The sequence below is a fragment of the Mangifera indica genome, chromosome 20 (genome assembly GCF_011075055.1).
Source record: "Mangifera indica cultivar Alphonso chromosome 20, CATAS_Mindica_2.1, whole genome shotgun sequence".
Taxonomy (NCBI): Eukaryota; Viridiplantae; Streptophyta; class Magnoliopsida; order Sapindales; family Anacardiaceae; genus Mangifera; species Mangifera indica.
Window position 1 is genome coordinate 5,071,717 of NC_058156.1, and position 13,580 is coordinate 5,085,296.

At 31.0% G+C, this 13,580-nt stretch overlaps 1 protein-coding gene and 1 non-coding gene across 2 annotated transcripts; one reads left to right on the forward strand and one right to left on the reverse strand.

Moving 5' to 3' along the window:
* Nucleotides 1-1,776: 1,776 nt before the first annotated feature.
* LOC123204968 lies at nt 1,777-1,880 on the reverse strand. Its single transcript, XR_006499654.1, has one exon. It is a non-coding gene; the product is annotated as a small nucleolar RNA R71 (small nucleolar RNA).
* Nucleotides 1,881-9,221: 7,341 nt separating this feature from the next.
* On the forward strand, nt 9,222-13,062 carry LOC123203960. The gene is made up of 6 exons (XM_044620458.1): nt 9,222-9,437; nt 11,008-11,053; nt 11,143-11,260; nt 11,499-11,569; nt 12,354-12,457; nt 12,714-13,062. The coding sequence occupies exons 1-6, from the start codon at nt 9,318-9,320 to the stop codon at nt 12,750-12,752; spliced, it is 498 nt and encodes a 165-aa protein (XP_044476393.1). The 5' UTR covers nt 9,222-9,317; the 3' UTR covers nt 12,753-13,062.
* The last annotated feature ends 518 nt before the right edge of the window (nt 13,063-13,580 follow it).

The following is a 13,580-nucleotide window of genomic DNA, read 5'->3' on the forward strand; positions in this document are numbered from 1 at the left end:
TTGTTTGATCTTATTTACACTTTGAATTATGTTTTTAAATGTTTTGGAGAAGTTCAAGCCTTTTTAGAGTGAAAATGGAAACTTAAAGAAGCAAAGAAAAAGATTTTGTAAAAGAAAGAAGTCAATTATGGACAGTATTATGGTTATAATTGCGTCCATAATTACTAGACGAAAAATAAAAGAAAAAATAGAATTAAATGGTTAAGTAGCACGCTATATAAAGAAAAATATGTTTTTTTCCACCATCTATCATCAAAATACAATAGCCAAAGGGGTTTTTCTGAGAGAAAGCTTCAAGAAATAATGAGAAGATTGAAGATCGAAGATCAAAGGAAGACCCAAAAGAATCAAGATTTGAAGAATCAAGATCTCTCTTTATCTTCTTTTGGATTTAAAAAGTCTCTTTCTTCAACTATATCTTGTAGTTTTAACATGAGTGTTATGAGTAGTTAAACCTCTTTCTAGCATTTATGATTGATCTAAAAATTCTAAAAAATTATGTAATAAGTTTTGATTTTTTATCAGTGGTTATGAATGTTTAATTTAATAATTGAGTTTTTAATTTCTCGTTTGGTGTTATGGCCCAATACCATGATTGTTTGTAGACTGATGTATAATATTGAGAAATACATATATAATTAGTTCATGTTTTTGTTAACCCTAAAATTTTATTTAGAGATAAATACAAATTATTGTGGGTAAATTGATTATCATCGACATTAATGAGTTTTGAATAACATCATATCATAAAAGTAAGTAAACTTTTAATCTTAACATGCTTAATTAACCTTGAAAGAGAACTTAGATAAAATAGGATAATCAACATCAACAATTCACTTTGTCATTGGTCTTAATTGAATTCATTAGTAATTGTTGAGTAATTCATAGTGAAATCATAAACTTTAGGCTCCTTTATATTGATATTTTACTTTTAATTTGTTGGGTTTTTATTTTGTTTAATTAATTACATCTAGTTAGTAGCATATTAGTTCATTTTAATTCATTTTTTCTTATTTAGCATTTTATTTCCCTAACTAATTCTAATTACAAAATAAATTAGTACTATACAACCAATCCCTGTGGGGCCAACATATTTCTATATTACTTAGTTGATTCGTACACTTGCGAGTCATAGACAACAATTTTTGGTCTTGTTGCTAGGGACTGGTGCTTTGTTGATATTAGTATAATTTGTAGTTTGACTAGACTAGAGTTTTATTTCATTTTATTTTTGTTCTATTTGATTTTTCGCTACTTTTGTTCTTTTCTTGCAGGTACTTCATTGGTTTATGACTAGATAGCACAATCTTGAATTACTGGAATTTGACTCAGAAATTGAGAGAACCTTTTAAAGGCATAGAAGGGAGAGGCAAGCAAGACAAAGACTAGCAATGAACGATAACAATAACAATAAGTGAGCTCTTCGTGATTATGTTGTACCTACTACTCAATATGTTTATTCTAGTGTTGTGAGGCTTGTTGTGGTCATTAACAATTTCAGATTAAATCTTCTATTGTTCAGATGGCAAAACAAAATCAGTTTGGGGGCTTAGCAAATGAGGCTCCACTTGTCCATTTGTCATGTTTCTCTCAAATATGTGACACCTTTATGATGAACAAGGTTTTTGGAAATGCAATTAAATTGATACTATTTTGTTTTCATTGAGGGATAGAGCAACTACTTGGTTGGACTTTAGGGCACCTATTACATTTACTACATGGAAGACACTTTCTCAAGCTTTCTTTGTAAAATATTTCTCACCTAGTAAAACTATTAGACTAAGATATGAAATCACAACTTTTTGCCAAGGGGATGATGAGTCTTTATATGAGACTTGAGAGAGGTTCAAGGATTTACAAAGGCAGTGTCCTCATTGTGTTTTGTTTAACTGGTTAGTTGTTTATACTTTTTATATTGATATTTCTTATTTATTAAAATGAATTTTAGACCAAATGAACATTTCATGTCTAAAATGAACTAAACTCCATGTTTATATAATGGTGGCTGATGTATTTATATATGATATGCATGCATGGTGGCTAACCTTTCTTTTGGTTACTTGTGTTGCATTGATTCTTGGGTTGTTGTTACATGCATGTGTTTTTTCCATCTTAATCATCACCAAATTTTTTCAATTAGTATCAAAGCCAGTTTAGGCTCCTTACATGTTTGATTTTGAGCTAAATATGTAGTATTTATGCATAAGAGTATGTATAGCTAACATAAGTATGCATGCATGTTGATTTGCCATGAAATCATGTTTTCAAGCTTATTTTGGTAGTGAACCTCTCGGCCTAGCTATTTAGATGAGTTTTCTTGCTCATTTTTGTGTTCTAATGATTTTAAGTTGAAGAACAAATCATTTAAGACTTGTATATGATGAATGGTTCATGAGATACATGTATGTAGTTTGAATGTGACTTGCATGTTCTTATATAGGTTGGAAATTGATTTCAACAAGATTAATTTACTTGCATGTCTCGACCATGGTGTATATGTTTATATACATTGCATTTTTTATGATGTTTTTATGTATGGTACATAAAACATGCAAATTAGGGGATACACATGCATGATAGATGTATGAAAATGTCAAATATATGGAGACATGTTGATGGACATGAATATAGCTTTTGAGATGATGAAATACAAATCTTTTTTTATAAAAAATTTGGGTTAAATATGTTAAATGCAGGTTTTAATGTTGATTAAAATGATTTTTGGTTGAACAATTAGATATAGTGGAATTAATGCAATTGAATTTGGATGGAACAAAGATGCATGATAATATGAACATTTGATGATATGATGAATGGTATGAGATGTATGTATGCCATGAAAGTTAATGCATAATTTCATTTAATGTTTATTAAATGATAAATTATATATATTTGTCATCTAACATTTAATAGTGGTTAAGTGTAAGATATAATATAAAGTTAACATGAAGTTGAATATAATGATATAATATGAATTATGGATATAAAATGTTGCATGAATCATTTTTCAATCATGAACTAAAATTAGGTAATTGTTGTCTAAACTAAATATTATGAATATTTGCATTATAAAAATTATATCATTTACTATTAAGTCTTTGAATTAATATGATTTTAATTATGCTTTGATTGATTTGATCATTTAGGAGTTTAATATTTATTTTGTTATAAATGTTTTCATAATGTGTAATATATATTAATTTAATTAATTGATGGGTAGAATTAGAGATGATCATGAGTGTTATTTGTGATTTTTCAAAGTTAAAATAATTGGAATGTAATATTATTTTATTAAAAGGTTTGTAATGATTAATTTTCCATTTATTTTACTTTATCCGGCCTGCGTGCCTAAATTCTGAATATAATTGGACTGACTGGATAAGGACTTAAAAGAAATCCTAATGGTGATCTGATTGAAGATGTAGGCCTAAGTAAATAGTTCACCTTTAGGATGTATTTTCAAAAATTCCATGATCATCTTACCATGTTTTAATTTAAACCTAAATCTCCATAAATAAAATTATTAATTTTTTGCCTTCCATCATGAGATAACTAAATTTTGTACTATAAATTTTAATATTCCAAGATTTCTATTATGTGAGAGAGATATGAGATTTATGTTGAAGTTTGGTTTATCTTGACCAGGATTTTATTATGTGAAGACATGATGAGATAGATATTTTAAGAAAACTTGATGGTTTGGATTTAACTAGCCAATAATACCAAGATTCTTATTATGCCAGGTATTCGGAGCTATGGACAAAAAATATGAATCAAGTCTTATATAGGGATATAAAAAAAAAAGGTATTCGGAGCTATGGACAAAAAATATGAATCAAGTCTTATATAGAGATATAAAAGAAAATAGATTTTTACTTATTAAAGTTAACTGACCAAGATTTTCATTATTTGAGGTTAATTTAATTTAATTTAATAAGAATTCCATTCCCAATGATAATTTTAATCTAACAAAATTTTTAAGATCTTGTTTAAGGGAGTGTGAGATTCGAATAAAAATAATGGAAGTTAACGTGATTATATATTAAAGGCATAAATTTATACAAGACACTAATAAAACTATTTTCTTTAAGGTTTCTCTAATAATTATGATAATCTAAAAATGACTAACAATGTATTATTGCGAATTCCTGATAACAACATTTTAAATTAACTTAGAAACTTGGGAGTTGTTATCAGTTTTGAAAACGTTGGATACATATTGGAAGTGTCCATTCTTATTGATTTGGCTCTAGAGGCCATGAAACCAGAAAATGAATCTTTCAAAACTTGGCAAGAGGACAATCTAAGAGCTTGAAGTTAAATATTAGCTTTGATGAACAAAAAGCTCTAGATGAAGCATAAAAACATATAAAACACGTCTTATAAGAGTTGTATGACGAGAATTCATGAGTAGTTGAATATGAATTGTATGCAACACTTTCCAGAATGAGACTAAGGGAAGGATACCCCTGGATGACCATATCATAAAGATGATAAACATCCTAAGGCAGTTGGATGTAGGATGTATATGGAGTTGTCTTGTCAAACAAAGTCAAGGTGAATTTGATTTTCTTATCTCTTTCGAGTAGTTATAAATTTTTTATAACGAACTAAAATTTGAACAAAATCGCATGTACACTTCCAAAGCTTCTGAATGAGATTCAAGAGTTTTATAAACAAGGAAGACGACATAAGGGAGAGTAATATTGCTTCTTCTATTGGGACAATGAAGAAGCATAAGAAATCCTATAAGGGTCCAAAAAATGGACCAAAGAAAAAAAATTTAAGAAAGTTGAAATTGGTATGAAAAAAGGCTAAGGCCAATGGGCAATGTTTCCATTGTAAGAAAGACAGACATTGGAAAAGGAATTGTTCTCTTTACCTTCAGAGCCTAAAAGAAAAGAAAACAAGTGTATTTCGTTAATTTGTAATATAATTTGAATTAATAGTTAATTTAAATGATCACTCTTAGATATTAGATTCAACAACTACATCTTACCTATGTGTTTCATTACTAGACCTACAAAATAGTTTTATGTTGTCTAATAATGAAGTTATTTTGGAGATGACAAACAGAGCAAAGTTTACAACTAAAGCCATAGGGAATTGTTCTTTGACACTTCCATCTGGACATGCTTTGGGATTGTACAAAGTATTTTATTTTGCAAAAGCTATTAGAAATATAATTATTTTTTTAATTCTATGTAAGAGTGGTTACAATGTGTAGTTTAATGGAAATGAATGTTTGATTCATTTTGAAAATTCTCTAGTTAGCAAAGTAGTAAATACAAATAGTTTATATGTTTTAAAGTTGAATGATTTGAGTATTATGAATATTGTTACAAATAAAAGATATCGAGAAGAAATTATCCCAATGTTACTTTGACATCAGCGATTAGGTCATATAGGAGACAATAAGATAATAAGATTGGAGACAAACGACATTTTAAGCCCATTGAGTTTCGAACCTTATCCAACTTGTGAATCATATCTTCAAAAGAAAAAAAAAAAAACAAATCACCCTTTAAGAATAGAGGGGAAAGATCCAAAGAATTACTAGAATTGATACATTCGAATGTTTGTGGGCCATTTAGTGAAATGAAAAGAAGAGGTTTCCAATACTTCATTACCTTTATTGATGATTATTCAAAGTATAGATACGTGTATTTGATGAAGTAGATAAACAATCTAGAAATAATATTAAGGCCTTATGATCAAATCGTGAAGGGAAATATTTGAGTACGAAATTTCACGATTATTTAAAAGAAAATGGAATCGTATCCTAATTGACTCCTATGTATACACCACAACACAATAATCTATCAGGAAAGAGAAACCGTACTCTATTGAATATGATATAGTTTATGGTAAGCTTTACAAACTTGTTGATGTCATTATAGGGATATGTCTTACTTTTTGTTACACATATTCTAAATAGAGCACCATCCAAATCTGCCTATAAAACACCATATGAGATGTGGTATGACAAACTTCCCAATATTAATTATATTAAAATTTGGGGATGTTCAACTTATATCAAAATAATTAAGATCGTTAAGTTGGATGTCAAATTTGAAAAAAAGCTGGTTTATAAGATATCCTAAATATTGTTTAAGATATTATTTCTACTTTCCAATTGATCATGAAATTCGATCCATAGAAATACCTATTTCTTGGAGAAAAAGTTCTCACATGAGGTGGTGTGAGAAGAAGAATAAACCTCAAAGAAGAGTTCAAAGAGCCTCCAATCAAACAAAATGAGCTAGGAGAGTCCTTTTAGTAGACCTCTTCATATGATGTGCCGATTTTCGTTGAAGATCTTCTAGAGTATTAAGACCTTAAGACATATACGAATCTCTCCACGAGCAAAATTTTGAATTCTTCTTAGTGGGAGAAATAAATCATGTCGATGATCTTAAAAGTTATGAAAAAGCTATATTAGATATTGATTCAGGTAAATGATTGGAGCTATGAATTTAGAAATGAAATCCATGCATGTTAATCAAGTTTGGACACTTGTTGATCCATTGGAAGGAATAAGTTTTATAGGCTCTAAGTGGATCTTTAAGAGAAATATTAGTAAGTATGGAAATGTAGAGACTTACAAAACTTGAATGATAGCAAAAGGTTATACTAAAAAACAAGGGTTGGATTATGAAGAAACCCTTTTGCCTATAACTATGATTAAATCCATCCTTATAATGTTAGCCATTACTGCATACCATGATTATGAGATTTAGCTATCGGATGTCAAAACAATGTTCCTTAATGGATTTATTGAGAAAAACATCTATATGGAAGATCCCATAGGTTTTGTATCTGAAACACATAAGGTGTGCAAGTTGCATTGATCTATTTATGGATTGAAACAAGCTTTTAGAAGTTGGAACATTTGGTTTGATGAAACTGTCAAATCATTTGGTTTCGTAAAGAATCTAGATGAACTTTGTGTTTACAAATGGGTTAAGAATCATACGATCATATTTCTCATATTATATATAGATGACATACTATTGATGAGTAATGATATTGACATGATGAATGATGCCAAGATCTGGTTCTTTAGAACCTTTTTAATGAAAAGATTTAGGAGATGCTACCTACATCATTGGAATTTGCATATATAGAAATAAAATGAAAGGGATAATTGGCTTATCCTAGAAATTATACATAGAAAAAATTATTGAAGAAGTTCAATATGAAAAATTCAAAAAGAGGACTTTTGTCATTTACTCACGGTCTTCATCTTTCTAAAAATACGGGTTCAAAAATTGATGAAGAGCGATAATAAATGTGTAATGTGCCTGATGCTTCGGCTGTAGGCAGACAAATGTACATTGTTGTACCCGCAAGCAAACTCTAAGGGTATTAATGTCTTTTTTGAAATTTTTTAAATCGGATCGGAATTGAAGATATTATTTTTGTTAGGCCAAAATTAGATATGAAAGTTTTGTTTGGGCCTAAGGGCTGCCCCATATAAATAAATCCTAAAAGATGGATTTTAATTAGTTAAAAATGGATTAGAAACTTCATTAGTTAGAAGTCTTTAAGTACAGTAAGGTCAGTGGCCTATATAAGCTACGTTTTGCCTAAGCTTTAGGGCTTTTTGGTTTAGCCACCTTAATTGAGAAAGAAAGAAAAGAAAGTTGAGAGAAAAAGAAAGGCAAAATTGGTACTTAAGAGAAGTAAGAAACAAAAGCCAAAGAAACGAAAATGGAGAAAAAAGGAGAAAAAATGCAGTGCCCAGATTTTCAGTGCATGTTTATGGGAGATTTTGTCTTGGTGAAGGAGTGAAATCCATGGTTTTCATTATTGGATTGTGCATTGACTTGGTGAATAGGCTGATATAGGTCAACTTACAATTAGAACAATGAACTATTTAAAGGTGATTTTGTCTCTTTTATTTTACTCAAGGGTCAAACATATATACATAAAAAGTGATTTTGTCAATTTTATTTTGTGTAAGGATCGAAATGATTTTTGTTGTCATAGCCACCTTAATTGAGAAAGAAAGAAAAGAAAGTTGAGAGAAAAAGAAAGGCAAAATTGGTACTTAAGAGAAGTAAGAAACAAAAGCCAAAGAAACGAAAATGGAGAAAAAAGGAGAAAAAATGCAGTGCCCAGATTTTCAGTGCATGTTTATGGGAGATTTTGTCTTGGTGAAGGAGTGAAATCCATGGTTTTCATTATTGGATTGTGCATTGACTTGGTGAATAGGCTGATATAGGTCAACTTACAATTAGAACAATGAACTATTTAAAGGTGATTTTGTCTCTTTTATTTTACTCAAGGGTCAAACATATATACATAAAAAGTGATTTTGTCAATTTTATTTTGTGTAAGGATCGAAATGATTTTTGTTGTCATCAATCCCATCTTCGACTGCTCTTTCTTGCATCAATCTTATCATTTCCATATCATCTCGATGTCAATCTTATTATTTCCAGCTCCATTCTATGTCTATCTCTTTTTTAATAGCTTATCTCACATTGATCTCTTAATCTCTAACCATTGTCGTGTCATTCTCACCTTTAACTGTTCTATCTTATGTTAGTCTCATCATTTCCAATTGCCTCCACATATTTTAACTTTTGATGACTTAGTCTCAAGATTTTGCACAATGTTTAGGGAGTTACGATTAATTCAATGATTCACCCATGACCCAACGTAACTTCTTCGATTGAACCATAGTTCAAAGAAAGCCATTAGATCATCACCACATAACCGTTGCTTTTTTTGGATCTTAGTTGGATAGGTTGAACTAGTTATTCCAATTTAAATTTTAAAACCATGGTGAAATCTATCTTCTAACTTTATTTGATGTAAAATTGATGAACACATTAAAAAACGGTGACACTTATACCAATCATTTTTAATTTAATGTAATTTCCCACAGTTGTTTCAAAATTTTAAAATCCTAATTCTATTGTAAAATGTATTTGCACTAGTTAAGATTGGATTTAAGTTGAATCAAACTTGAGTTTGGTTTGATTTTAAACTCGAGCTTGTTATAAATAACCTCGAGCCCGATTGAAACTTGATTTGAGCTCGAACTTTAATTAATTTATTATTTTAATATATATTAATCAAAACAATATCATTTTATATTAAAATTTTTAATTTGTAAACTCGAGTTTGAAATTGCAAACTTGCTTTCGTTTGAAGTTAACTCGTTTCGAATTTATTCCGTTCAAATCCACCCCAAAGACTAGTCCCGCTCCCAAATATTTAGCGAACCGAAATTAGTCTACAACAAAAACCAAATTGACTCATTGTCGCTCTCACTTTCTGTGCTTCGCGAGAGTTTCTCAGGCGCCATGGAGGGCTCGTCGTCTAATCCCTATTATTCAAATCAAACGGCTTCCGGTGCATCCGATTTTCTTACTAATCTTCCTTCTCGTGGTCTCTTCTCGTCCAACGTTATCTCTTCAAATCCGGTGATCTCTTCGTCTCTGTACTTTATTTTATTCATCAATCCTCACACTTGTCGCTTAATTTTCTTATATTTTGCTGCTTGGTTGCTGAGAGAATGTGGGAAAAGAAAAGATGGGTTAAGTTTGTAGTGTTGAAGTTTATACTTAACAGTGCCCAAAAAAAGTGTTGGGTCAGTTTAGGTGTTTGTTCAATAAATTGAGTCATTAGAAAATATATTCTATAGATGAGTAAATAGCAACAAGAAAAATATGTATTTTTGGTTTGATTTCCAGGAAGCCAAAATGGAGAATTTAGGTCTAGGAGTGCGAATTCATATATACAAAAGACTTGTGCAGGCTTCTATGTTAAAAGAATTGTCTTTTAGTTGGTTTACCATAGCTTTCTTTTATTCTGATGGTTTTAAATTGAATCTGGATTCTTATCTTTTCGTTTTAAATTTGTTTGTATCTAAATATTATGTTTACGATGTTATTTGTTCATATTTTCTTTTATGCTAGTTATGTGGTCTTGTAAATACGAAGATGCATTTTACTTGAGCCTATGGGTTTTTAATTTGAATTAGAGTCATCAAAGACTATTGATTTCGTAAAGCTAACTTGGATAATTGTTGATGTGTGGCTTTGGGTGGGTACCTGCTAGTTAGGACTACGCAAAAATCTAATGATAGGAGATCTCGAAAATATTCAGATAGAAAAAAAGTTGGTGAGTGGTGATAATTTGACTTGAAAATAGAGACACTATTGATAGAGATTGAGGCTCTGTGGTTCCAATGTGAATCATCTTTAGTTAACACATCATGTTCTGGTGTTACGGATGTAGTGAGATCGGCGTTTTTAGGCAATGAGGAAGGTTTTCTTTAAGCAAATGGCCAAATGGGTGATGAGGATGAATTCTTCCAGGCAATAAGTCTGTCTTGCTCTTAGATTATGAGCCTTAGTCGTCTCTTCCTGTTGCTCCAATTCCCTTTTTTTTCCCTATGAGTGATGAGGTTTCCACTCTTGGAAAATCACTTCATTATTAGACGAGGTTGACCTCAACAAGAACCTTGATTTTGGGAGTGTGGCAGACCTTCAACTACCTACATGTGTTGCACAATTTTACCACAGCAATGACAACGCTTGATGGTTTTATTTCACTTATGTTTCTCCGTGTATCGTATTTATAAGGATACTATTATGGCTAATTTTATCATTCTGATTCCTTATAGCCTTTTCAGTATGTTGTTGTTGAGAAGTTGGCATAGCTGGTTAGATTGTGATCTGTGGCCTTTTCTGCTTTTCAACAACTAATTTTATCTAGATTTTGAATTGTGAGGAGGGATTGTTTATCAGGGTATGCCTTATTGATAGTGATTCTCTTCATATGATTTGCATTATTAGAAGTTTACTACCTAAAATCCCTTGGTATAATAAATTTTTTTGCTGTTGTTGGTTGATTGGTCATTAAGGGTTTAGAACTTTCGTGGTTTTATAGTGCGTTGGTTTGTTTAATTTCCTATCAGATTCTGTATCTCTTTTATTGGAGCATTTTCAGTTACACGTAACTTAAATATAAATATTTAAATTTGTGCAGGGTAGCATGCGAGTTTATGTTTGTGAGCATGACACATCACCCCCAGGTATTCTTATCTTTTAAACATCACGTAAATTGTCCAATTTTTTTGGTAGCGTGCAGAGCATTAATCTTCTATTTTTATTGTGCAATCAGCGAACCAACTGGTAAAAACAAACCAACAAAACATACTGATTAGATCACTCACTCTTAAGAAACAGAAGGATGCTAGTTCAAAGGATGTGAAAGGTGTAGCTGGAGCTGATAAAAAGAGGTAGTGGATCTTTTTTTCTTGAGAGAATTAGGTTTGATATGTCTTTGTGGTTTTTATTCTGGTGTGTTTTGGCCAATTGTTGTAAATTCTGTTTTGCTCTAGTTTTGAGGATCTTATAAACTTGCTGTGTAGCAAATCATGTAAATTTACTCTTGTGAATTCTATTCTTGTAAACATTTTTGATGACTGTGCTAGTCACTTGTGGATTAATTAATTCCTGCCTTCTTCAAATTTTCAGGGCTGCTGAAAGAGTTTTGGATGGTAGGAATCCAGCCAAGAGAGCCAACATGCAAGCAAGCTCTCGTCAAGGTAATTTTTGGTGTTCCTGATGCTGTTGCTTGTGTTTGATGTTGTTATCATTTCTGGAAAACTAGAACATTGTTGCTATGGTCAGTGCATATGGGATGTAAGTTAACTGGGATTCAGTATTTCTTTTTTTTTTTTTTTTTCAGAATTTTATTCATTTTCCTCTGTTACAGTCTTTTCTTGGTTCAGTTGGTCATTTGCCTTTATCTCATACTTAATATTAATTGACAAAATTACAGGAGAGCTGTTTTTGTAATGGTTGATAATGGTTAATCACATTTTTTTTGGGCTTCAAGAGTTATAAGATGGTTATTAATCAATATTGGTAGTGACTGTGATGCCCATATAATTTTGATGCAATTCTGATTAAGTGTAAATAGTTGTCAAGGTTTTATTACTGATCTTTGAGATTGGTTGATCACTTGTTTGTAGTTATTGAGGATGCATTTATATTTAAGTAGAAATAATACTGCCCTTTGCACAGAACATAATGTAATAGTTCCTCACTGTAAAGTGAAGTAATTCTGGAAATGGCACTCACTAATCGAAATTATAGTAGAAAAGTTTCTGAAAGTTTATAATTAATTTTGAGTTCTGGTTACAAATTTTTTCGGCTTCTTTTTTTGGTTGCTCCATTTTAAATGGACTTGGATATTAATTGCGATGTATTATAAATAGAGGTGTTGAATGTTATGATGATACTCAATATTCTTTAGCTTTACCCACTAATTTTATCTATACGCATTTTAGTAATTAATAAAATATCTAATGGACTTTGAACATGCAGAGGGAATGAACAGTTGTGCAGCTGAGAAGGACTTCCACAGTTTGACTGTAGAGAGGCTCCGGGCCCTTCTCAAGGAAAGAGGTCTTTCACCAAAGGGAAAGAAGGTATCAAATAGTTTTTTCTTAAACTAGTCCCAGTCTGTCTTCTCTGGTCAAGCCTGATCAGTTATTACAGTTAACTGTTCAAGAATGGGTATCTATGAAGTGTAGCTTAAATGTTCCTGGTAAAAGGGAACCATTGTCTACTTTTGTTTTGTTGGTTGAGGAAGCCTATTGAGACCTGTACTAACTTATATATTAACTGTGAAGTAATAATATTTTCTTCTGCAACTGCCTTGCTAATGGATGGAACCATGTGCAGGATGACCTGGTTGCACGCCTTAAAGGTGCAAATAGTTAAATGTAGCTCAAAAGGTGGAGAGGTCTCAGCATGTTTTGCACTTGGGTTATGGAAGGTCATTATGTTCTATTTTGTGTAACCTAAGATAGAGAAAAGAATTGTAATTTAGGAATATTGTTTTGAAGAGAATGATAACATGTCGTTTCTATTAACCTGCATTGATAAGTTTTAGTTATTTTTTTTTCTTTTCCAACATGGTAATGTATATCTATCCTTTTTGCCCGCCATAGAGTGGACCCTTGTTATTGAGCTGAAGCTGGTGGCAGTGGTAGGGCAGAGCACGTGCTATTATATACTTCTCTGTTTATCACTTTTAGTTTTCTGATTGTCCTTTCGTTTCTGTTTCTCATGCACCTTTAGAGATATTCCGTGGCAGAATCGGATAAATTGCATTCAATGGTTTCAACTGGTCCGTCCAACCTTATAAACAGAAAATTGCATCAAGAAATTTAAAAAACAATGAAAAACGAGCGAGGAATAGAATTGTAAATGGAAGAAGAGATTAAAGTGGGATAGGGATGGACCTCTTGATTGCCCATTGTCAGTGGGATACCCAGCCATTTTTAATAATTCATATCATCTTCTAATTGAAGAATTTTTATATTTTAAATTTTATGTTAGTTGTTGTATGCATCATTATTTTCAAAGCATAAAACACAAAAATGATGTCAAAATCAGATTTGTAAAGCTCAGCTTCACAATGAGTGATAAAATGATGTGCATTAACCATTTTCAATTTGGAGGTTCATTTTATCCATTCCTTCTATAAAGACAGTAAAAATTATTAAAATGGAAAGTGTTACAGTCAAATTAGAATTATCAAGGGGT

Coding starts and splice junctions, on each gene's coding strand:
- LOC123203960 (XM_044620458.1), top strand. CDS start 9,318: ATGGAGGGCTCGTCGTCTAATCCCTATTATTCAAATCAAACGGCTTCC. Junction 9,438..11,007: donor ACGTTATCTCTTCAAATCCG/GTGATCTCTTCG, acceptor AAATTTGTGCAG/GGTAGCATGCGAGTTTATGT. Junction 12,458..12,713: donor TTTCACCAAAGGGAAAGAAG/GTATCAAATAGT, acceptor AACCATGTGCAG/GATGACCTGGTTGCACGCCT.